The 26,717-nt window shown below is 39.4% G+C and overlaps 1 protein-coding gene across 3 annotated transcripts in view; it reads right to left on the reverse strand.

Moving 5' to 3' along the window:
• CBFB (core-binding factor subunit beta) overlaps window positions 1-26,717 on the reverse strand; it is a 37,796-nt gene that overhangs the window by 7,436 nt on the left and 3,643 nt on the right. For 2 of the 3 annotated variants that reach the window (XM_063167845.1, XM_063167847.1), the window contains exons 3-5: window positions 25,430-25,546; window positions 11,547-11,663; window positions 7,358-7,453 (exon numbers count right to left, since the gene is read on the reverse strand). In XM_063167845.1, coding sequence (XP_063023915.1) covers window positions 7,358-7,453; window positions 11,547-11,663; window positions 25,430-25,546 — 330 coding nt within the window. Of the gene's footprint in view, window positions 1-7,326; window positions 7,454-11,546; window positions 11,664-25,429; window positions 25,547-26,717 lie in introns of all 3 variants that reach the window. The other variant, XM_063167846.1, reaches the window with a different exon arrangement.

A 26,717-nucleotide genomic window follows, 5' to 3' on the forward strand; every position in this document is an offset into this window, starting at 1 on the left:
ACTGGTGAAGAAGAGGAGGCTAATTTGATGAAGGGCTGTCACAAAAAAGAATAGCCAAAATAAAGTCTCTCCATGGACAACTCCACTGCAATTCTTTAATTGGATTCTGGCAGCTCTGTCCTGTTGAAACAGACAGAGTAAATGCATTATGTGCCTTGGCATCTGCCATCTATAATTTACTAAATAAGTGAAAAATCAGGCTATGCTATGAAAAACTAAACAGTGAACATTTGGATTCTCTTAGGACTGCCAGCCTCCTGAAAAGGGATAAAAAAAAAAACCCAACCAACCAAAACTGAGAATACTTTGCAGATACTTTTTAGAAAAGTATACAACCACAGGATAAAAACCACCCAAAATGAAAAAAAAAAAACCCAAAACCCAGCCCTGAAATAAAGAGAGCAATACTCAGAAAAATGACCAGTTACACCCAAGCACACCTTCACATTAGTCCTGGTGTCTGAGGCAGACCCACAGCAATGAACTGAAAACTTTGAGTTGCTGGTTAATAATCTCTCCCACAGAGATGTGAGCATGGCTCACAATGCTGGCCCTGCCCCCAGTAACCTTCACTGGACAGAGGGCAGGAGAAACTCAGCAAAGCTGGGGCCCTGCAGCACAGTGAGAATGTCAACTTACACATCACAGAACTCCTCTGGTCACAGCTTGATGAAGCAGCCCATGTGCTCCCTAGTCTCTGGGGGCCCTGCACAGACTCTCAATCTGCATTTCTCAGAACTTGAGCCACAGCAGCACCACTACACACTGCATCCCTGAGCCACTGGCAGCCAGAGGGGATATGATCTTTACCACATTCCTAGCAGGCACAGCTATCAGCTTCAGACTTCATGGCCTGGATCCAGTCTCTGCAGTTGCTTTGTTGGCTGCCCATAACATTCATTTTGCTATCAGCTCTCCTTTTCATTGAACCTGGGAAGGAGTAGCCTTGATCTTAATTATAATGTCAAGCACCACTTAAATTATGCAAATAATGGAAAACAGGCCCTCAAACTTGGCAAGAGATCTGGATGTTGGACTGAAGTAACTGTAGAACTATTAATGCCATGAATTCTATACCCAATGCTCTTTTCTATTTCTACTTCCATTCTGATTGTCTTTCAAGCTCACTGAAAGTCAAAATAAAAAAATTTTCCTGACAAAGGCTATTGATAAGAGTTATTCAGCACTTACCTCCATCAAGACTTCATTTCAAACCACTATCTATTTCCTAGGAACAGACTGAAAACACACATGAACTGTGTTACCTGCAGAGCATGACCAGGCCAAGCAGCACAGCTGCTTCCTCACCCCCCTGCACCCCCTCACCTGAAATCTTTGCAATGGTTGCATCTTTGTTTAAAAGCTATTATGAAGATAATGATTCTGCTGCCCCAAACTGGACCAAGGTCACTGCAAGCCAAGGAAGGAAAGAGCACAGCAGGAATAGGAGCTCTGAAGAGTTCTGAGTAGGGACGGAAATTTTTACTTTCATATTAAAACTTCTTTTCCAAGGGAAAAAAGCTTAAAGTGCTCTCTTTTAGAAAGCACTGTTTGAAAGCTGGTCTAAAGGTTATAAATTTATAATTAATATTGATTGCCTCCAGACAGTATTCCTCTGTTGCTCAGCCCCTTTCTAACCTTCATTGACTGAAAGAAGACGCTTATATTACAGAATTCCCTGATTTGCAAGATTGATCTCCTCTGTCCCACAGTCAGCATTGATTCTGTACAGCACAAATTGTTTTTCTGATCTATGCGTTCTATAGCACTTTTGCACAAGCACCAGCTATTTAAGTTCTTGTGAAGCAAACCAGTCATAACTTAACTGGCCTTCTTGTCCTGGACTGGCACTGCAGAACCTCTTCAGGCAACACACTCCCACCCAAACACCTCTTCCCAAGATGTGTTGTTCCCACCCTGCATCTAAACAAATTATTAATGCTTGTGTACAAGCACATACCAAGTCTACACTGCCCACTGCATATGAAAAATCAACGGTTTGGGTTTCTTTCATATCCAAAAACCTGGGTTAAATGTTATACTATTTTTCTATCATCATCAGTTTGGAGAGTACATACAATAAACACTAATTAAATTAATTCCAGATTAATAAGGAAAAAACCCCCTTTAAAATCTGATGAGAAAATTTTCAGTAAAAAACCCCGAGCCAAAATTAAAAACAAAAAAGTCCCCACATACTTATTGTAATACTATACACTTTCTTCTGAAGCCAGTTGTATTTGAGAAAAATATAATTAGTTAGAGCATTTATTTACACTAGCAGTTTCACCTTAGAAAAAATTAAGAAAAGGAGAATAATTTCAGTGTCTAGAACCTTGGGAAGAACATTAAAGTCAGTCCTACTACTCTATTTTCTTTCAACTCTAAACTGTTTACATGTCTGTAACAAAATCCTGTTTGTTTTTTAAGAGTTCCCAACTTCAGCAAAATTAAATGAAATGTATCTTGCCCATTTCAACTGGTAATTCCCAACAAACAAGAATAATATGTAAAAACCTAGGGCAGGCCACAGTATTTAAAATTTAGGTAAATTTTTACTCCAGCACTCTTTAAAGGGTGGGGTTGGTGGGTGTTTTTGGTGCTTTGTATTGAGAGGGATTGCTTCTGGAAGAAAAACAAGTTCCAAAACAGGGGGTTTTTTCAGCAAAATGAAGGTTTTTAAAATGGGAATTTCATGCAGTTTCCCAAAATGGCTCTGCTTAGCCATTAATGTAATTTATATTTAGCACAAGACCACAAACAGACAGATTGCTAGACTAGACTGTTTTAGGGAGAGCAAACCACTCTGTCTCTTTTCTCAGTGTTGCTAAAATAAAGAGCATGGCAGCAACATAGGAAAGGAACACAAAGTAGAAAAATACGACATTTCAAAAATACTGGTTGAAGAAATTACATTGGAAGACTGAGAACAGATCCAACCCATCCCCAAGGAAAGCCATGGGGACATCCTCAGCCAAGCTCTGGAGAGCACAGCTGGACAAACTGCACTCACACAGATCCCTGCAAATCTGAAATTACAGTTTGTACAAAATACCCCCACCTGCACACAGCAACACACCAGAGGGTCTCTTCTCTTCACCTACCCCTTGAAAATCCATCCCTTTGTGCCACCTGCTCCAGCAAAGAGCTGTCAGGAGGCACCTGCTTGTGGCTCTTCCGCACTGAACATGGGCCATTGCTTCCAATAAATTCTAATTTCACCAACTTGGGGATGCTTAAATCTCCCCAAGCCATTCTGGACAGTGTAACATATTTTTGCATCATGCCACTATGCTAGAAGACTGAAAAACAAGCAAAAAACTCTTCCTGGAAATTCACGTCTAGACAGCAACTTCACAGTAATTTCTGAGAACACTTCTTGTCCTGACACTAACTCTGGTCATTCATACTGAAACCACAGCAGAGACACTCAGACCGACTCTCAACCACGACACAAGGAGATAAAGACATGAAAATTAAACATCTGCCTCACCAACATCCCTTCAGTCTCCTCACTCTTCTAGTTTGGCAAAGGGGAGTGTACAAATACTTCAAGTTCATACACCTCATTTTTTAAACAATCTTTAAATGGGGATAAAGTCTTTCTTGATGTGTATTATTAAACATTCTCTGTCTCAGCATTCCAACATTTTTGTAGAAGTCATTGGGATACCTTATTAATTTTGAAGGCACTAAGAACACTCAGTGACATCAAAAGCATTTTTGAAACAGAAGAATCCTGGAGAGTGGGGCTGGATTTGCAGTATTTGATGTAACTGAGCTATACAAGTTGATATAAAAACTCAAAAGCATCTTGTATTCAAAACAAACTATGTTAAAAATGCAACAGAAGGCAGTTCAACTCAGAGGTGCTTAAAAACTTCAATGAAAATTCCTAAATCCACTCCCACTCTATTTACATCAGAGTGCTGTAATTGCACAAAAACATGATCACCTTTGAAAATTCAAGTACAACCAACCTCAGATGCCCTCAGATGCAAAGAATATGTTCATTAAAATAAAGGTCTGGTGCGCTAAACTAGAATAGAAGAGATTCTATATGATGAAAAGATGGCAAACAAACCTCACAACACCCTGAAGGAGTTTTTGCTTTTTTAGGGGAAAGAATTTGTTTTAATTGGTTGGGAGTTTTTTTAGGATACTTAAAAATGAAAACTAGCTAAGTGATAATTTCTAAATTGCTACTGCACTTGCAATTCTTTCCCCTTGCAAAGTGTCACCCTTCTAAAATCCAACTGCCACACACAGGAACTTTAACATTGTTTTCAATGAGTTATCACTGATCACTCCTATGTGGGGAGTTTTAAGTCTACAGACTATGTTAAGTCTACAGAAAGACTTAGAATAGGGAATCTTTTCTACCCCGAAAGCTGTATAAATAAATAATTTAATCTGATCATTTTCATATGCTGCCAGGCTTTGAATGGATAAATATTTCCAAAGAGCTGGCGCCTCTATTTTGGGTAGGAGTGGGTGGAATATTGCAGGATTCCCCTTCCCTCCCCCACTGAAGCAGAATCTGGTCTCTATTAAAGGCATTTCAACAGTAATTCTACTGTCAGAAATATCCTGATTTTCTACAGTGTTGCAATTCTTAAAACCATCATTAACACTGATGAGATCCTGTTCCACATCTGCCAATTCTGAGTTTTACTGTCCATGCCAAGCATGGCAGAAAAGAAAAATCTAAAACTTTAAGGATGAAAGCTGTATAGAAATCATATTAAAATGATCATAAGGAAAGTATCTTCATTTGTGTGTAGCATAATATACATAAAAATTCACTCAGCCCACATAGAACTGGCCTTTCCCATATAAAAGCCTTCAAGTACCATCTCTGTAGTGAAACCAAAGGTACTGCTGGCCCCACTGAAATTACAGAAACAGAACATAAGGCAGTCTGGATTAAGGTTTCTGCAGCTGTCAGCAATGCAATCATCAGAAGGGTGCCACTGACAAACTGCATTTCCAAGCTGACTGAGCACATCAGCATCAGAAAATTCAATACAGGCCACAAATACAACAAACACAGGAACGCACTTTTATGCATCACTTTCTATTGAGAACTGGGTACAAGGATCATGAACACCAAATGCTTACTGATTAAAGTTCATTTGATTCTGCCCAAATGCTGACTAGATTGAAAAGAAGGGTAACAATGAACGATTTGGAAATCTGATTGCTCTTTAGGAATGCATTGTAAGTCAATTTCTGCTCTCTACCATCTCGTCCCAAAAGAGCCTGATTTTTATACAGTCCTAAGATCAAGAGTAAAAAAGCTTGTCTGTAAACATTTCCAGATAGAATTTCAGGACATCTTACTCCAAACACAGGAATGAAAACTGAAATATAAAAACCAATTATAGACCTACAAGTACTGGAGGAAAAAAATCTGTTGGTTAGACATATCAGAGAGGCACAGTAAAATAAACAGGAAAGTATGCAAAACAACGTATTACAATTATTAAAGACTTACATTTGACATCACAAATTTGAAACAACATTTGATAATACTTTTCATTCTACTTAAACTTATTTTAAGTCAGTAATTTTTTCTTTTCTTCCTTTCTGTAGGTGATCTATACCAGTGCTTTAGAGCTGGGACAACTGCTGTTGTTTCAAGAGAAAATGGGTACCAACAGCTAATAAGGACATCAATTGATAGCAACTGCCTTCTGTCTTATTAAAAGCAAGAGTGTTTTCAGAAGTTATTGCATCCAGCTCCTGCAGACAGCCAAGAATGTTGCTTTTTGTGTCTCAGTGTCATGTGTTTTGATGTCTGTCATGAAGCCCCAGATGCTCAATATTACCATCTCACTGTTAATTGAATTAGTGTTTTTGCACAGCCTAGCTGCAAGTGTTTTCTACACTCGGAGGAAAATTAAGTGTCTCAGAACTCCAGAAGTTATTTCAGAAAGCCTCATTCTTTTTTAACTTTCAGCATGCACATGGCTTCTGCATAATAAGAGGAGTGGGGATGAAGGGCACAGTGCAAGGAGAATATATCAAGAAAAGTTTTAAGTACATTGAGGTAAAAGACATAAGATTGGACCTAAAGTTCCTACTGTGTTGTTAACAGTAAAGCAGGCTGGCACAGGTCTTCATGAACAGCTTAAAGCTAATTCTACCTTCCTTCTGAACTTACAAGCAGGTTGTAGCTATGCTGGGACAGAATTATTCAGGCAATCCAGCAGCTGCTCCCAGAATCCAGCAGTAGCAGGGCCTCCAAGGCAAGGATTTCACCTTTGTTACAGCTGCCATCTGACCTGGCTGCAGCAGTGCTTGCAAGGAGACACACACCAGCCACTTCAAAGAGAGATATTATCCTCTGTGCCTATCTGTTCCCTCTCATTCTCATGCTCAGTGCCTTCCAGTTGTAGCTGGAAGGGAAGAGAACCTGTCTGATCATCCCAATTATCCAAAAGAATGCCAAAAGAAAAGCAGCTTAGCAATAACAATAATCAAATTTTCTAAAAACCGTAGAACCAGCAGATTGATCATATTTGATTAGAGTTAAATCAGGCTCTACTGATGAAGCAAGAAGTAAGAAAGAGCATTAGTAAGGGAAAGAAATTCAAAGCCTTTCTGTGTTCTCCCTATTCTCTCCTGACCTGCACCCTGCCTCAACTTGCCAACTCCCCTTATGTATTATTACTTGTCCTCTTACAGCTCTCGCCTTTCTGACATCTCAGAGCAGCTGGTTTCCATTCCCTTTCCTGGCTCTTCTTTTCTCAATCCCAGTAATTTCTGCTTTCATCAAGAAAGAATAAGATTCAAGACTGTGGGGCCCTGAAGAAGCAAAGAACAAGACAGGGAAACTAAAACAGTGAAAAAAAGGAATGAGACTTCCCACCAGTAAGAAAAAGGTGAGAAGACAATAAAACTAGCCTGTACAAGAAAGTAGACTGTGGCATCTGATTAAATTGGCTGGTAATTTTTCCCAAAACATGGGATAACAAGCTCCAAAATTCTGCCCCTGCAGCTCCCAGAGCCTTTTCTGTGTTCATGAGAAATGCACGAGGCAAGAGATCGCTCTCTCAGTATCATTTCAGAGAGAAATGGCAACTCTTTGAATAAATGTCTTTACAGCTTAAGTACCCACAGCAAAGACCATCTACAGAAAGGAAAAAAGTACATGGTCAGAGAATTCTTATCAAAACTTTAAACAACTTGAAATCCATTTTACAAGAGTAACAAACAATGCATTTTGCAATTTTTATATAACATCACCGAACAAGCACAATACACGACATTGTACAAACAGACAAAAATGGAAACAATCTAAAGTTTTGGGAAAGTACTAACCAGTTACTGACAGCAGCTGTGAAACCCTCACCTCCATTTCCTCCCGATGAGACCTGTCTCTATCCTCGAATTCACGAGTTCTTCGTCGAGCCTCTTCAAAGGCTTGTTGTGCCAATGCATCCTCCTGCTACCAAAGCAGATGACACAGAGTGACACAAAAGGTGACTCTCATTTCCACCAAATCACTTTTTTTTTTGAATATTAATTACCCCTTGGCAGCAAAGTCCAGTATGTCCTGCAGGACCTGCTAGGACACAGGCAGGTTCCAGCAAATGTCAATACAGGTTAATAAAATATTACTCACCTTCACTACAGCAGTAGAGATAACCAAAGCTGGAATGCAGCTACTACTAAAATACATTTTCAAAGGAGAGCTCCTGTTCCAAAGTAGTTTAAATGCTGCTGGGTTTATTTTAAGCCTAGGAATTCTCAGAAGTTCTGTGTAAAAGGCAATACATTTTATTCTCCTTATAAAAGCCATTTTGAAGACAGTGTTCACAGGTATAGCTAGATAGAGTTCACTACACAAACAGTGGTAATTTAATTATCTTGCATTTAAAAATAAGTATTACCAAAGTTACAAACCAAAAAAATCCTTCATTTTACCAAAAGCTGCTACAGGTGCATTGGTATAAACATTCTTAATACTTGTGTGTCATTTATACTATTTAAATTTAGATACACAGGAAAGTGCAAAGCAGAAATTAGTCCTCCACCAACCTGCACACATTCCCATACAATAGAGGAGAAACTTGCAGGGCTTCAACAGCTCTTTTGCTTATTTTCAATAATGGCTTATGCACAGGAACAAACACAGTTTGTTAAATGCATACATAAACGTTTGCATTTAACAAACTAACACAAAAAAACTCCTTCAAACTGTATTTTATTTTAGAAAATGTTTTAAATAAAGTGTTAGTAATATGTGGAGCCATTATTAATTGGGTTGGAAATTATTTTTCTTAAAGACACCTTTTAACACATTTACTGTTCCCCATCAGAATGGAAGAGTCCCATCTGAAGAGGCCCCACAAACCAGGAAGGGATAAACTGAATTGGTTCTCCCTCCTTCCAGCTCTTCAACTGTAATTACTGCTAACTCTGCTGACAACTCCCACATACATGCAAATGTTATTTCAAAGTTGATAATTTTTTAAAAAAGCTGACCTTGACTGTTAGAGGACATAAACATGTAGAGAGCAAAACTAAGTTTTAATATACCTGGGGACTAAGTGCATAAATTTTTCAATTTAAGATAAAGCATCCCCAGCCTGAGAAAATGTTAAATTGCCTTTTTTGCCGTGGGCACAATCGTGGCCCTGGAGCTGCTCTGTGCAGGGGCTCCCTGGTGGCCCAAGGCAGGGAAATACAAACAGCTGCCAGGCCCCGGCTCTGCTTTCTGGGGAGGCATGGGCAATGTTTAAAGCTGCCAACAAGATCATACTTTAACACCATAGATCTTTTTAAGATTAGAATTTCGCCCTTTACAGCCATTTTAGTGTTCATACAAGGCATAGAAACCAGGGTTAGAGAGTGGAAAATAGATTTGTTCTTAATAATGCAGAAGGTTAGAGAGAACAGATAAGCTCGTGTCCCAGATGACTCCAGAAAAGCTACCTTAGTTTTAGCTTACAAAAGAGATATATGGCTTTATTACCTTCTATTTTAAATCATATTTAAATTGAAGATTTTTTTATTGAAGGTTTTTGCATTTTACCATCACTTAGAGTGGTTATGACATACAGCCTTGGATGGAATATTTTAAAGAAATGGTCATAACCAAAAGAAACTAAATTAGAAATGCATGGGAAAAAAATCAGTATGTTGACATCCAGAATGAAGATGTGCTGACAGCTGAAACACTGGTTTGCTCATGTCTGAGAAAGGGATAAAAGCATCAGAACTTTTTTAGTAAAACAAAACTCTGCTCTATTCTTGGTGGTACATTATAACAAATCAACCAACAACACTACTTAAAAAAAATCTTTGTTAAATTCTTGTTGTATAAAGTGTCTCTCAATTCTAGTAATAATAGCCAAGCAAAGTCAGCTGTATGACACCAAATAACTTAGACATCTTAGTTTTATTCTCTTAAAATGTTCCTGGTATAAATTTACAAAGAAAAGTAAGAATAAGCAAAACATGAGCAACAGAATGAGCAATCAACATGACAACAGAATAAAACCAAACCTCCCAGTCTAGAAAATAAAATTTTAAAAAATATTTAAAAAGAGAAGCTTACACATACTCACACTTACACACAAATCCTCACAGCAGCCCAGTAGGAAAGGACTTGGTGAGATAGCAAGATGCATTAGGACAGAAGAGGTGCAAAAGTACTGAAGACAGAAACAGTCTCTTAAAGACACTCAAATACCAAATCCAGGGACATTTCAGCCCCAAAGAGGGAAGATATTCAAGCATGTATGTACAGCTTTGTGTGTGTTGGTCCATCAAAGTCTGAGCAAGCAGTAACAAAAAGCAAGACCACTTAGTAGCAAGACATGGATAGGCTGTGGATTAAGTGGAAAAACCAGCAGCTTAACAGGTAAAATTAAAATATTTCTACGTTAACACATGTGGATTCCCTTCCTAAAGTATTTGTTGACCCAGTGAAGGGTAGTATGTTTTCCAAAGTACGACAGCAAAGAAAAATTTTATTTGACCCCAGCATTAGTATGAAGTGGTAAGAGACAGGAAAATGCAAGAGCAGTATATTTGCTTAAGACAAGCTTCCAAAAAATGAGAGGGGTGTGAAGGGCAGCTGGACCTCTTACAAAGGACAGTGGGTACACAGGCAATACCCCATGAGGCACTTGAGCCCCTTCTGACATCAGGGTTATTTTGGGATCAAAGTCAGCAGTTCAGTCAACTGCCATTAGCAATATTACAACAGTTTTAAACAAGGAAGCAGTGACAGATACAGGAAAAAGGAAACTGAAGAATGTAAAAGATTGCCCAAATGCTTACAATACTAACACACATAAGGGTGCAGCTACTCCTGTGTCTGTATGACACTGGGCACCCTTAGGTACTACTGCTGTAGGAAACAGAATGAGCATTGATGACCTCGCAGGCACCAAGAATCACAAACTAAAAACAAGTTACACACCTGTAACTGAGTACAAACATCTCTGGAGATCCACACAGTGCAACACCTGCAGCTCAGCACCCTGTACTCACAGCTCAGGAGAGCACTGACACCTGAGAGCATGCACACATCCCCTCACACATACAAAGAGTAAATCACAACCTCTGTGCACAAACACTTCCTGAAGACAGCAAAAGGGAATTGTTAAGTGTTGTTAAGACAGCATATACACATTGGGAAACTAAAGTAATCCAAGCGCTTACAAAAGCATTTATTGGGAAATTAAGAGGAGAAAAATTAAACCTACTGGTCACCTGACCCCTCTCCTTTTTGGAAGGGTGCTCACTTTCTTCAGGCACTCTCCAGTTTTGGAAAGCGTGACACTGTCTCCTCCTGAGTGCATGTTCCCATCAGCCCACTCTCAGTTCAGAATTATTATCAAATTTATTAACTACAGATCAAGAACCTTGGGATCTATGTTAATTCCTCAGGGCTATTCTCTGGCTGTGTAAGGCATTACAGCCTGAAGGTCCCCTAATGCATGGAGTCCACAGCAGTGACTCTGCTGCAGCTGAACTGAGCTTGCCCAAGTCACTGACACAGCTTTGAAAGAGGTGAATGCACAGCAAGAGTGGATTTAGAGTAAAAGCTTTGGTCTGTGGCTTTTCTCATGGATTCACAAAGGGTGGCAGGACTATTCTCTCTTTCTAGGCATCATGGAGGAAGTGTTCAGGGCTGGGACTTTGTCACAAAGTGCTTCTATTTAATCCCAAACATAGTCACATTAACATCATCTCATTAATATGCAAATTAGTGTCTTAAGTTAGGGAGAGGCAAGGCACAATAGAGGAGTGTTCTTCGTATTTTGGAGGAATCAAAGTTTTAAAATACTTTACTACTCTGTAGCAGAGTAACAGTGTAAAATCACTCAAAGTTGTAAATTACAAACTATTCCTGCCCCTAGCATTTTGACCTAATGCAGCAAAAGTAGTGTTTTGCTACAACCACAAGTTTCTGAACTTCCATACTGCAAGTTTTCTCTGGAGTTTGTACTCAGAGTGAAGGCAAAAACTGTTTCCCTCCAGAAGAACAAACAAATATGTGAGTAGCCCAGGGCAGACTGCCTTACCTGCGCTCTCTCTTCATCAAATTCCAGGCAGCCCATACCATCCAGTCTCTGGAGATCTATCCAGCCTTTCCAGATTACACAGACACCATTGAGAATCATAGGTGCCTTCAAGTACACCTGGAATAAAAGCAAAACACATGCTATGAATTTGCAAGCTCTTACACATGTGCCTGCACAACGAAAATACTGATGCAGGAAGCTTCTATATGTATTCTTAGAAGAACATCCAAACCAGCTGGTAACATGAGACTCCATTTAACAGCTTCTACTGCTTCCTTTCCAAGAACTCATTTTAATCAACTGAGTGCTTTAACTTTTGCCTACTGTACTGGATGGAATAAATTTAAGTTGTGTTCTCATTTTATAAACTGGCGTGCACCAGGATTTAGTTAGAATTCTTATGCTTGCAGTTATTCTTGTCAGCTTACCTTTGTGTCACAAAGGAAGTGGCATGCTGCCAGACAGGGAGGATCCTACAGCACATCTAAATAGTTAAATGAGCATTCTCCTTCCTACTCCCAAGAAACACTGTATTTTATCCCAATAAATGAGGGATTTCAACAAAGACCAAGCACTGGTTTCAGTCCTCCTCAAATTCTCAAACTACTCAAAGTTCAGTAAAATACACAACATACACATTGTGCTAAAAATAAGGAAGTCTTCCTGTGAAAGGCTTTTCAAAAGAAGCAACACCAGCTGATGAAAACCCAAGTACAGCACTAATGTGCACTGTGCCTTGTGCTGCAGCACAGAATAACGTGTGATCTTAAGGCCCTACATCCAGATAACAGTACTCAAAGTGATGTCACAAAGGAACTTAAAAAGAAGCAAATACAAAACTACATGAGCTTGACATGTTATACCTCATAATATCCCTCTTAAACAAAACAGTCACAGTAAAATTACCTGAATTCTACAGAAAAGAAAAGAAAAAGTTAGAAAAATCAACCTTCAATAGTTATTTCAGCCTACTTGGCAAGTCAAAACCTCTCATGGGACAGGAGTTTGTCCATGCTGAATCACAAGAGAGGCAAAGCTGCACACACACCTGCATCTACTTCAGATTTTGTCCACTGAATATGAATTTGGTAATTGACAAGACTGCTTAGACACTCCAAATCCATCTGAGTTTTTTTCAGCCTTCAGGAGCAGCTGGGGCTCAGCTAGGTAGGGAACTTTCAGACAGTGCCTCTCTAACAGCTCTAAATTAATCCTCTGGCAAATCCTCATCAAAGCGTAATTGATGTTTAGCACTATAACGCATTTCAAAGCGCCCCCACTGAGCCTGCCTGCTCAGTTCCACACTTACCAGCTAAGGTCACTCAAGTGAAAAAAGAGAGGGCTCCAGGAGGCACAGAGGAAGGGAAGCCCCCCTCATGCAAAGGCTGTGCTGGCAGAATTAAGCACTGAACAACATGAAAGGCAACCCACGGGTGGAAAACAGGGAGCAAACAACATGAATTGAACTGACAAACAAGTAATGTTATTTGCCAAAGAAAACAAACATGATTTTTACAGCTTATCACAATTTGGTATGAAGTGACACAGCTTTAAACCTTTTAATTAGTACAACATGCAGCAGCTCAATAATGGAGCAATAAATGTTATTTGTTTGAGCATCTCTCCTTCCCACCAGCACTTCTAGTGCAGGCTCTCTGCTAAGAGCACAGCCTGGCTGTCTGTGCCTGCACTCACAGCTCATCTGAGAGAGTCACCACAGCCCAGCCTTGCGTGGGGACAGCACACCAGGCACATCCACCGGCCAACAGCCTCTGCGAGCAGAGGTGTCAGAACCACCATGAGTAAGATGTGGACTACCAGGAAACCACCTCCCACAGCCCCTCATTTCAAGATTAAACATTTCAAACATACAAAGTACACTGCAGCCCCTCGGCATGATCTTCACCCATTCATCTCACAAGAAACAAATGAAGGATGCAGCATCCATTTAATAGATGCATTTAATTAGTTGAGAAGTGAAAGACAGTTAAAAGAGGCTATTAGAACTGTCATTCTCTTCTAAGGAAAACGAAGAATAATTCAAGAGAGGAAATAAAAAGGCAGTATAAGCTAACCACAGGTCTGTAAAGACAAAAAAAGCCTGTACTCCAATGCTGGTTATGTTTTACATGAGCAAACAAGCACTTTGCTGACTTTCATTTAGGGTTTACCTCTCACTCAACCTCCCCTATCCTTCTGGCCCCACAACAGCAGCCTAGGACATCAAAAGTCACACAGGCCTTCCCACAGGTATCAAAATCCAGCTTTCCAAGTTGTCCAGGAATAGTTTTTATTTGTTTCTTTGATAAGGAATATTATGGTGCCACTAACCCATTTTAGTGGCCACTCAGCTGCCTTGGTCATTGCCAGTGCCTGACACACAAACTTCCTGCCTCAGTGCAAGAGCAGGTAGCTCAGACACAGCTGCTGGGGCTCAGCGATGCCTCATGCATCACCTGGAAGCCCAAGCAGGGCTGCAAATGCTATGAAAGCCTTCAGAAGTCAAAGGGGAAACAAGTTGACAGAGCTGATGTGATTCCTGATCCCTCCAATCTGCCCTGAGCATGCCGGCCAGCAGCTGAGCTGCTGACACAGCAGCCTGGGAACCTCTGGCACGCAGCCTGACCTTTCCAGATGAAGCAGTCTGCCCTTGCTCCTGAATCACAGCCCTGGAAGCCTTACACCACCAGATTCAGGAGGTCTTCAAATCTCTGATAAACAAACATTTTTCACTACTGAAAGCATGAATTCGTTCTCAAGATATTCTGAGTTTTGAAATTACCACACAATCATTCAAACGTAGGAATCATTCATCTTGAAACCCCGCGAGCTTATGCAGGAACTTTTCTCTCATTAAAACACAATAATGCATACTGGTACTTTTTAATTTATTTTAGAGAAAGGAATTTAAACTCCTTTTCCCCCCTCTCCTCTTTCAGGAAAATGGAAACCACCTAAGATTATAGCAAAAAACGTTTAACCACGTATTTCCTTCTTTTCAGATAAAGCCATGTTGGTTCCCTTTCAACTCCTGAACTTAACAGAATTATTAATAAATTACTGCTCTGTCTGTGAACACATTATCTATTATGGCACCTCAAAATCCAGCAAAGTGGTCTTCTAAAAATTTCTGAATTGTCTGCTCTGAAAATTGCCTCAAGACAGTGATGGTAGAAGACCAAGGGCAAAAGTTGCATTATTTCTAAAAAGACTCAAAATTCCCCCCTTCTTAGTATTATAGAAGTAGATAAAAACATGTCTTTGTTAGAACAACTCTTTCCAAGTTCTATGCTAACCCCAGATTACCTGCATTTAAATAATTTTATAAATCCTCCACACATCTATGGGTACTTTTTGTAATAATGCCTGGCAGTCAGTGCTGTAAAATTCAAGAGATAGGTGAAAAGCACTACAGAACAGAAGGAAGGAGAAACTGGAAGTCAGGCAATTACCAAATTCATATTCAGTGGACAAATTTAATGCTACATGAAGAAACACCATTATAGAGACATAAAAGAGGAAAAGCCAAATTATGCAGCAGCCTCTTTTCAGAATACAGTCTATCCTATAAACCAAAGGAAGTATGGTTGTTCTGCCACTGACAGTGGTGTAAATAATTTAAGAATCTTTGTACACATGTTGAAGGATGACAGTAAGTTCTCTCTTATTTTGTACCCTCATTTTCCACACACCAGCAAAGCCAAAGCTTTGTTGGACTAGAAGACCTAAGCAAACTGCCACATACTGCAAGATGCCACTTTTACTAGTTTATAGCAGCTGAATTTCTGTTCAGGTGGCTACTACAGAACTAATTTCATCTCAAATGACATCTTCCATTTCAAATTCCTACCACAGATCAAAGTGGCATTAGAATTTTTAAATGAGAAACACAGACATGTTACTTTTACATTGGAAACAGGCTTTTAGTATTAGAACAAATATTCTGCTTGCTGACTGAACAAGCAGCAAGAGCAAACACTCTTATCTCCGGGCAGATTATCTGGACAGAGGACAAACAGCACCGTAAACACACACAAACTTGAGAAGGTGCTGCATGAATAGGCTTAGCTGGGCTCTAAGTTGTTGAGCTGTGTTTGTGCTTCCTCGGCCTCCTGCTGGCTTGTTCTCAAAGACCTCCGTGCCACACCTTCAACATTTAGTGTATCTCACCTTCCCTTTTGTGTTCTTTTAACTAATCTGTTGTTTCTTTTCATCTGCATTTAAATGAACAACCCTCTCCCCTAACTCCAATTAACTGGGAGTTATCTCTGTTGTTAAGAACAGGCAGGGACATGGCTCCTGTAACACCATTCATTCATATTTTAAAATCCAAACTAATTACTTTTTAAGAAGCTACTGCATTTTAGCACAAGACAAAAAACCCTCAGTTTCACATCCTATTTTAGTCATCTAGTAAACCTTTATCTCACACCAGCAGGATATTTAACTGATCTGCTGGAGGAATGCTATCTGTGTGCTCCATCCACACATCCTGCAGTTACAGAAAATGCTCCTTCTCCTGCAGCAACGCAGCCATTTCCTCCCCCAGCGATTGCACACAGTTCTCACCACCCACCAACTCATGAATCAGCAGGCTCTCAACAGCCAGCGCCACCGAGGAGAGCAACTTCACCCCCCAGGAAACACCAGTCCCCAGTGAAGTGGTGCAGTCCCCTCCCTTCTGTTTTCATTTTCCCAGCACACTGGAGCTGAATGCATTCTTCAGAAGAGGCTCAGCTCTGACTCACCCTGTGCCTCATCACGCACACATCTGCCCATTCATAACGGGCTGCCCCCCTGGGCTGAGCCACAGCCATCCATCTATCCATCCATCCATCCATCCATCCATCCATCCATCCATCCCACCCACCTCTGATCCCACCTTCCCCTGAATCATACCCCACTGTTAAACACTTCAACTGCATTCTCCCTGGTGATTTCATATGTGAAACACTGACCACTAAGAAAGAAACAGCTTTGAACACTTACTCCAAGAAAGAAAAGTGTTAAATGGAGAAGGCTAAACTCATCATTTCAGCTTCTCTTGACATTATCGGTATACACTAGCAAGTAATAGGAAACAACCTGTACAAAATGTTCACATGAGAAATTATGTATTCAGCTGTTTCCTTTAACAGCAACAGTATATGATAATTTATACAGTTTCATAATTAAAATGCTGTGATCTTGCCACAGAGATGTGGCACGACCGCTCTGAAAGGTAAAGATGAATCAGTCCCATCTCTGTGTTCCCCCCAAAATACAAAGACTCACTTTCATATCACAGAGGAGGGTCTCTAGCCCAGGTTTCAAAGAGGGGGCAAAGCATCAGAGAGGAAGGAATCCATTAAATGCAAAAAAGGAGAAAAGGGCAAAAAAAGCTTTTCTAAAACTTTGCAACAGGACCTGTACACTAAAATCCTCAACTATTTGGGGAACAAAACAGAATAGTAACTTCACTAGTATAACAGCAACTGAAGTCACAGCAAAAGCTGATAACTTTATGCAAGACTTCACACTACTCTTTCAGATATTGGTTTATAAGAAACTAATGACAAGCAACTAAGTCCTGAACAGTTTACAGCATTTATCTGATTTCCAAAGTTTGACTCCCATACACTAGCCTTGCAACATAATTTAAACTGGCATGAAACATAAGTAGAAACAGCTGAAAATAAGCCCATTTAGAAAGTGACTATGAGTAAAATAAGACTTTTTAGTGCTTTAAATTTGTATCAATCTTTCTGCCTGCACTGTCACAGGGACCAGCCTGTGGGCAGTCCCAAAAGGATTTTGGAGGACTGGGGGGGTGAAAGGATTCCAGGGGAAAGGCTGTGGCTGCCTTAAAACACAGTATGTTTTCTTCAAACACACAAAGAAAACATCTTCTATTTTAAAAGCTACATCTTGGCATTTCTTCCATTATATGAGAATGAGGTTTTGTTAAATTCAAACCTTACACTCTTCTGCAAAAATCTATGGGAATTGATACTTTCTGACCAAACAAGAGCCTTTCCTAAACACTTGTGCATAAATGACCTAATTGTGGCTTTCAAGATGAATGGAGTTTCAAGTTCCTCAAGGGTGGCACCCATGGCACAGCTGTACCACACCACCAGCAGCAGGCCCGTGCTGTTTCCTGAGCAGCTGCCAAGGTGGGACCCTGGGACAGCGCTGGCCAGGGCAGGAGCCCTGCCCAGGACACCTCCTTGGGCCCAGCACCAACCACCCTTTCTCTGCCTGGGACCTGTTCCTCCAGCCCTGCTTCCTTGTGACCACACACAGGCATTTCACTTGCAGCTCGGGAAAGAAAGCAATCCAACTCAGAACTAGAAAAACACCTCAGAACACAATACAATTTTCAACTTCATAGCAAAACCTGATGGTCGGATATTACTTTGTTCAATTTTCAAATATGCTTATCTAAGTCACCAGGTTTTACTACAAATATCAGTAAACACTGAGATGCAACATAGTCCATTTTTACAATTCTATGTAGCAGAAATACCCATGTACACGCTCATTTCAGAAATATCTTTGTAAGTAATATCAGAGCTGTGACAAAACCTCTCTCAACATGCTTTGTGTACTGAAATACTACAGTGGAGGGGGTTTGGTTTCTAAAACGTCAAAAGGAATAGCTGAAGAATTTTCCTAACCTTACTGGAGAGTCAGAATTTACAAGTCCCTTGCAGAAAACCTGGTATTTTTATGGTTTTTTGGTTGGTTGCATTTGTTAGGTTTTTTCTGCATAGTTAGCTCAACTATATAATCATGACTCCTTTTCGAAAGCAGATCAATGTTTCATTAAATTATGCAGGTTGCTATTTCACTTAACTAAAAACCAAGTCTCTAACTGAGAACAGATATGAAGCAGTAAGGATGTCAGAACAAATGTGATTAAAATCTGTGGAGCATTTTGTTCCTGGATTAAGATCACTGGTCAGTATATATGCTTAGAAGCTCAGATAAAAAAATACTAAAATGCTACTGCACAGAAATTATACTTATCATCTAATAACCAAGTCTCCAGATACAGTTCATCATTCCAAATACTACAATTTTTCAACTAAGCAGAAAACATGAACCAGACTTGACCAAAACCACCAAAAAAGCCCCAGTACAAAGCAAAAAGTAGACAGCTTTTAGTTTTCACATTGTCACTACAGAAGTCCCAAAGAGAAATGCATGTCATGCTCAGGCTCTATCCATTTGCCTTCAAAACACAAAAATCAACCACAGAGCTGGAACTGAAAATCAACAAAAATGCAAGAAGCATAACAAGAAAAATCTGAAAGGCAAATATATGCTGGGGCTTTCCCCTGTGAAACTTTACAGGGTCTTTTATCAGCCTATCTTTACACTATATTCTGCATGAAATGCAGAAAGATGGCTGGATTTTAAACCTACACTCCCTTTTAATGGAGAGGGCATATATTTAAAAAAGACCCATTTTTTCTTGCAACAGTTAAAAAGAATAATGCTTCTGCAGCAAAATATTGCCAGGAGATTGCTGCTGTTTTTGCTGCTCCAAGTACACAAGCATGCTTCTGCTCACAAACCCAGTAACTAACAGACACGCAGTTTTCTGCCACGTTGACGGAATATTTTCCAGAGAAATTTCAAAATTGGTTGTGAAATTTATTCTTTTCAAGCTTTCAGAAAATCACAGAGCAAAAATCAGTTACAACTAGCAACTGCAACAGAGGATTAGAAAGAGAGGTTTATCTAAAACACATCACCTGCCCACCATGCTGCCTGGGTGCAAATAAACAGCCTGCTAATCCTCTTCTGAAAATTCAAAACACATAATGCAAATATGCTCAACTACACAAAAAAGAAGTTACTTGATTTTAACAATATGGGCAAGCAGGTAATAAAAACATCCAGGAACTGACCCTAACCCAAGCAAGAGAGGGGCAAGAACAGCTCTTCCCTCTACCCTTTAGCTTCCATTGCCTTCTTGAGCACTCCAACAGCCTCACCCTTCCCCTTACGCAGGATTCAAGTCTGGAAAAAACTGTTCAAACATTTGCTCAACAAGTAGTGCTGCATCAAGGCTTAAAATAATGTCAGTAGCTTTTTGTCTTTTGTATACTATAACAACTATTCAGCTTTCATCATTCAATAAAATTTCACAGTGTCATAATTATTCTGTAGAAAACTATCAGCTTCTGCAGAGAACATCCTTAGCAATGACTGGAAATTGTCCTTAACAGAGTAACATCAAACTTGCAATTATGCAAGCTAATGAGCTCATTTCATTACTTGTGCTTTGGACAATAAAGCTTGAAGAACCATTTCAGTAGCTTTCAGAAAATGACAGTTTCTTGAAGCAAATGTTTCATCATCTTATTGAATTTTTCTTATTTTTAATATGAATTATTAAGTGATTTTCAGAAAGAAGCAAACATTCTCAACAATGACTCTCTTACTTTTTTCATTCATTTATAAGAAGAGGAAAAAAGCATAATATTAGCAACTTTCCTTAGTAAGTGGAGACTGATATGCAAACAAGAGAATTCAACAATCCAAATGTCTGGACTTCTTCCAGCATCTATGCTGCAGAAATCTCAAGTATTGCTTTCATCCACACACCACTCATCTGTCCTTATATATAGCTGCTTCCCAAATGAAAAATTTAGCTCACTAACTCCAATTTTGTTCCTCTTCTGGGAAACTTTAGGATGATGACATGGTTATATTTGAAATCTTGCCTATACAACTCAAACGAGTGCATTTAAGCCACTGGAAAGAGTTCAAGGTAGTATGATGAATAACTGCTTCTAGAATATATAATAAAAGCTAAGCAGGAGCAAGGTAGTATGACAATAACTGCTTTTAGGATACATAACAAAGGCTAAGCAGGAGCTGGTTTACTGACAGCAGCCCTTAAGTGCTTGCACAGCCGTGCTCTCAAGCATTGTTTCAAAACGGCATCGTCACTGCCTGCACTGTCACAGGGAGCAGCCTGTGGGCAGTCCCAAAAGGATTCTGGAGGACTGGGTGGGTGAGAGGATTCCAGGGGAAAGGCTGCGGCTGCTTGTCACATGAGAGGTGCCTGGGGTGACTCACGCTGCAGTGGCAGAGGGCACTGAGGATAAATCACTCTGCAGGAACAACTGTCCAAACCCAGCCAGGGGCTGCCTGCCAGGACAACGTGCCCAGTCTACGTCCTCTAAAGATTTCCCTTCCCAAAATCCAAGTTCTAACTGGTCACAGTGTATAAACTGTATGCACATAGAGGCACCTCCTGACTGTAAGGTAAAGTGAACAAGCACAGGTACATTATGACTGTGGCTTCAGACAGAGTTTGGATTAAACAGCTCTCCTCTATGCAACAGCAGCTCATAAGGAAGAACACTTTCAAGTATCTAGACAAAAAAAAAAAAAAAAGAGAAAAAGTTTCACTCTCCTCTAAAGCAAAAATGGGTTTAGGAGCATAAACAAAGGATGTTGCTGGGAAAAATACTAGAAAGAAAAAGAAACAGAAGTCTCTGCCAGCAAAAGGACTCTTAAGCAAAAACACAAAAATTCTAGAATAATAGAATAACAAGCATCTATAGAAAACCAGCATTTTACTCAAACCATATAGACGACCATCCTGGATGAAAACTGATCAAGGGGTTCATCAAGAAAAGTGGATTCTTCTCATTCACAAAGCCTTTACAGGACTCCCACCAAGCAACTCCAAGGGGAAAAATAATTAAGAAAAAAAAAATTCAAGCTGTTTAGCCAGGCTGGGTACAAACTGGTTACACCACCAAACCCATTTGTCTGCTGTGAGAATAACCACACACTGACCTCCTTGTTTAAAGCTCACAGAAAACCCTGAGAAAGATCAAAAGCAAGAACAGTGATGTGGGTTTCATCAGGACAACACCACTTCCCTTGGCTGGAGCAGGCAAAAGCACCTCCAAGGCTCTGAGCACACAGACAGCCCAGCAGCTGATGCCCCTTCCCTGACCACCTGCTGCCCCTCACAGAAGAGCCTCTCCCATCCACCACAAGGTTTTGGGGTCATCACACACCCAAAAAGGTGTGAGCAGGAGGGTAACAATTGTTTAAGGTTGCTCAGGAAAAGTGGAAAGCTGGTTCTATTGGCTGCCATTTGAATAGGTGTTGTATTTTAATAAAAACTATTTCTCATTACACTTCTGTTCCTGCTGTAACACCTGCAGCATAACAAAGATTTATTTTTTTAAATATTCATCCAAGCAATTTACACCAACTCAGAGCAACATAAAATCTAGTTTTGACAAAAAACTGTGCAAGTAGAAAGTCAGCATCTTTAGGAAGAAAACTGAAAATCTTTAGTTATGGCTAGAACAAAGTTAATGGTTAATGAGTAGAAATTCTAGCCACATCACATGTGGCACAGCAGGCACTCTGAATCAATTTAAATCATGTCTGATGTGCTTTCCTCCAAAGCTGCAGAGTTCATGGTGTATTAGAGTGAAATAAACCCGTGTGGAAGACTCTGGTTTACGAGCAGCTGCCACCAAAAAACAGACAGGAAGTAAAGCTGCACTAGAATGAGATGGAGAATTTTATTATAAAGGGGAGGGGAAGTAAAACAACTTCACAGACTTCATCAGTGACTGGTATTTAACACTGAAAAAAAAGTATCTGAGAACTAATGTTCTTTCAAGCAAGAAAGAGTGGAGCTATAGAAACATCTTGAATAAGAAATGAAAACTTATCTTAGACTAAGAAGTATGCAAAATGAATCATGCAAAGAAAGTTGATCGGACAGTCCTTAACAAAAAAAAAAGGGACTTTGAAAAATATTCAATTTTAAGAAGTGCTGAAGTCCATACACAGCTCAGCCTTAAGTTTGTATGTCATCAGTACAAAACTGAAATAAAAATTACAGAACTTCACTCATCACAATAAAACTAGCCTAAGTCATAAATGATACCAGAAAACCAAGGCGAAAATAAAGCTCTCCATTTAATTGCAAGGTTTAATTAACTAATATTTCAGGCAATACATTAGACTACTACACTGCCTACCTTTCAAATTCTTAACACCGATTCATTTATTCTTGACCAAAAAACAAATAAAAACACTCTGGAAAGTAGCTAACAACACAGATGATCAGAAAGCCTTGGTATGTTTCAACTCCCCAGAAACAGGACACACACAGCATCTGACACACCCCACACACACCCACAATCCCAATGAAATACAATGTTCCATCATTTTTACGATCTAGGAACCTATTTTTAGTGCTGCTTTTTCTTCTACTATGACAAACCTGAAAAATTGCTCAAATACACAATTAAATTTGCTGCAGGTCAAAGGCAGCACAGAATGCTAAAGCTATCTCAAAAAAAATGTTAAACTTGAGTTTAAAATGAGCAGAAACATTAAGTGTACAGTGAGCCATCCAATTTTTGGATTAATGAAGACAGGGTATCCACCAGAGGCCTACCCACCCATTGTGAACATCAGATGCATCAAATTAAAAGGCAAATTAAGCATATAAAAAAAACCCTTCAGTTAAGAAATACCAGATTGACAAACCTCAAGCCTATGAAGTATGTATTTGCAGAATCCCAACTTTCACAAGAGTGGTGCTCTTTCTAAAATTCAATAATTTAGGCAGAAATTCTAGCAGATGCTGCATTGGTAGCTTTGTCAATCTCTTTACAAAACTGCTCTAGCACAATAGTGACATACTTCAAATCTGGAGAAACTATTTTGGGCCATCGTTGTTTAGCCAAACACCGAAGCAGAATTCCAGAATAAAAATATTCTAATGTTGGTAAGTTTATCTACATTCTAGATCTCAAACTAATGCTTAAGATAATTATTAACTGACAGCTTCCCCCTTAGCCTTTTTTTATTCATATAATTAAAAACATGCCTTACTGGCATAAATCCAGTGATGAACAAACACACATTATGCACTGCCTCAAGAATCAAAGCTCATAAAACAATGCTGCACAGAGCTACAAAAATCACATGGTTTTAAGAGACTGCTGAAGCCTGTGAAAGAAATTCTTAATTAAGCCAAATGACAAAAATCTAGAGAGAACAATCTCAGACAATTCATATGAAAGGCTTGAACTGTTTCCGCTGATAACATAAAACACTCTCCCACTGCTCATTCCTCTGCTCCAGCCATGGGAGTGGCTGACTTCCAGAGCACTTTAATTCTGTGCAGAGCACAGTGATTTACACAAGTGAGGGCTGATTACAACAGTGAATTTGTGATTTGTTCATACCAGAGCATAGCATTATTCCCATTTATCTGCCTGCCCACCTCTAGCCTCATTCAGAGGAATTCTTCTAAACATTTCAGTGAAGCAGTCTAGAATTTACTGTAAACACACATAAAAGAAGGAGTGGCATTCATTAATGAGGCTCATGTTCTATTTTAATATCCAGCATACCTACCATGCTCTTACATGATTAAGACAACACAAGAAAATGGATGAAGTAGTTCAGTACTTTAAGAATTCATTCAGAGAAAACAAAGTTAAAAAAAATCATAGGAGTAAATAAAATTAGTTTTGAACTGGCAAGAAGAGAGACTTCAGTCTTCTTACACATTACAAGAAAAATTCCTCATTCAATTGTGAGCCAGAATCAATATTTTTCAGTAAGAGCCAGATTCAATTCAGTTTCCTTAGCAAAGCAGTCAGTACCCAGACAGCCAACTTCACTTCTCCCCCAATTTGTCAAACTTCTGCAAGCCTCACAGGACTAAATGGAAAACAAATTTTTCCAAAAAAACTCATTAACTTGAATTCCACATACCATAACTGCCCTCAGGAATTTTTTTTTCTTCCAATCAAGTTTTACCACTATAGGAAATATTTATCTTCCACCTAGCAGCATTTAAAAGACCCAATATGCCATTAAACCTGAATATGCTTCAAGTATTTCCTCCAGCCTGGTAGGTTTGGTAGCATTAGCTGTTTCTTGTTACAAGAGTAGGTAGAAAAAATGTAGGCAAAAGGAAGGATTTTGTAGTCCATTAAAAGTTTTTAAAAATAAAAAAAAATACACAAAAATTAGCCTGAAACAGAGAAACTATGAGGGCTTAAGTGCTGGTATACACCCACTGAAGAAAGTTCTGAAGAAAGTCTGCTACTGAATTCAGTGATCTTTGGATCAGCCCCAAAGCACCCACAGGAGCACAGATAAGAGACAGCATCTATATTTTAAAGGTATGTTTTTCCTGTAAAACCAAACCAGCTGTAGGTGATTTCACTAACTTTATTCTGATGAGACTAAGCAAGGTTTCTGACTATAATCTAATACAGCTTCACAGTAACCATCACTGCCACTAGGGAATTTGAGCTTTCAATATCAGCCTATGGGACAGCTACCTCAGAAAAAAGAGATTCAGAAATCAATTCTGAAAGTGGTGATGCTGCTTCTGTATTGTAGCTGTTGATGAAACTGAGAAAAAGATTCATTCCACTTAGAGCACACTGACTGCTTGCTGTACCAAGTGGCATCCAAAGACACAATGAAATAACCTGCTGAAAGTGCAAATTTTCATTAGTCTACCACAATTCATTGGCCAAAGTCTAATTTCTTTAGAAGCACCTACACAACACCAAATTTAGACTGTTCTCCAAAATTTTACCATAAAACGACAGCAGAAACATTTCTCTTTTTCAAAATAATGCAAAGCCACCAGTACTGCCCATGTTTCCCAATTCTTCCATTTGCCTAAACATCAGCATGCTTTAAAACAAAGCAATATTTTATCTTGCCATCTTTCACTTGCACTCACATCACTACCTACCTGCATGGAGGTGTGAAACATTACAAATCCCACATCATACTTGCAGTCCATACCAGTAGGACCATAAGCACAATAAAAAAAAAATTTCTTTCAGTTTGAACAATTTCCTCCTTACCTTGCCTCCTTCTCTTTCAAAGTCAACATATTCCCGGGTCGGTGTCTGTCGCTGCTCCCCCTGCCAGCTGGCCGGAAAAAACTGGAGAGACAGATTGGTTCCTGTGGCCACAAAAGCCTTTTAGAAAAATCAATACAAACAGGATCAGGGAGCAAGACATTACATAAATTATGCAGGCAGTCATTTATTTTTACATCAGTTTATGTCTTAAGCCAGGCAGCATAGAGAATACTTAAAGTCAAAAACATGCACTCATCATTTTTCTTAAGTATTAAGTTACAAACATCTGATTCCATTTTGACAACATTTGCCATTGGCTGCTTCGGATATAAAATACAACATGGAATCAATACTTCTTTCAAATCAGTTTTGCTGACATTAGAATCTGTCCTTTCAGTTCTGTCTGGATACCCTGCACCAACTTAGTACCTGCAATGTTAAAAACTGCCCATGCTTTTCAAAGAGGCTGCCTACCTCTAAAAGAAGTACTGCTGAAGGAAAATTAACTCCTTAGACCCATTACTAAGGACAGCTGTTTTTGAAAGAAAAGTATTTGTTTCCTTTCACAATCTAATTGTACCTAGAGAGACACTTAAGGATAAATATTCCTATTTTATCATCTGCTGGCATGCAGCATCAATACACAGTTCAATCAAGCTGCACAGGACAAAGTCCTCACGCCACATTAAGACACCAGTGATACCCAGACCAGCAGATGCTGTGTCAGTGAGAAAAGGCAACTGTAGGAATTCCTCTCAGCTGCAGCCCTTTGTAAAATCATTAAAGGGACTGACTTAAACCCATTAGGAAAAGCATGTGTTGCTTTCAAGCAAACAATTTTCTACCATTTCAAATGAAAATGGGATTCAGTTTTCTTTATTAACTCCCTGTATTTGTTAATATATCTTAACTCCAAGTGATGATGAGTACAGCAATTCCTGGACATTAAATAAAAAATTATTTTTGCAAGCAGAAGTCAGATTCACAGTATTTATAGTTTTCTCTGGTACAGGTGAGCATGCTGTCCTGTAAGCATGTGAATACTCACACAGGCTCACAGCATATCACTCCTGTCAAAATCCCAGGGTTAAACACAATTTGTTGCAATCAAACAACAGTATTTCTTACCATGATCACTTAGACTTAAATGGCCATTAATCTAGAATATAGTTTTCTTAAAAGCTATACAACTACTACTTTAACAGTTGGAATTTCCTGATGAGCAGATTTCTTTCAAGCAACCCAGAATTCAGACACTTCATGATATAACTGTACTGCTACCTGTGAC

The sequence above is a fragment of the Melospiza melodia genome, chromosome 13 (assembly GCF_035770615.1).
Source record: "Melospiza melodia melodia isolate bMelMel2 chromosome 13, bMelMel2.pri, whole genome shotgun sequence".
Taxonomy (NCBI): domain Eukaryota; kingdom Metazoa; phylum Chordata; class Aves; order Passeriformes; family Passerellidae; genus Melospiza; species Melospiza melodia.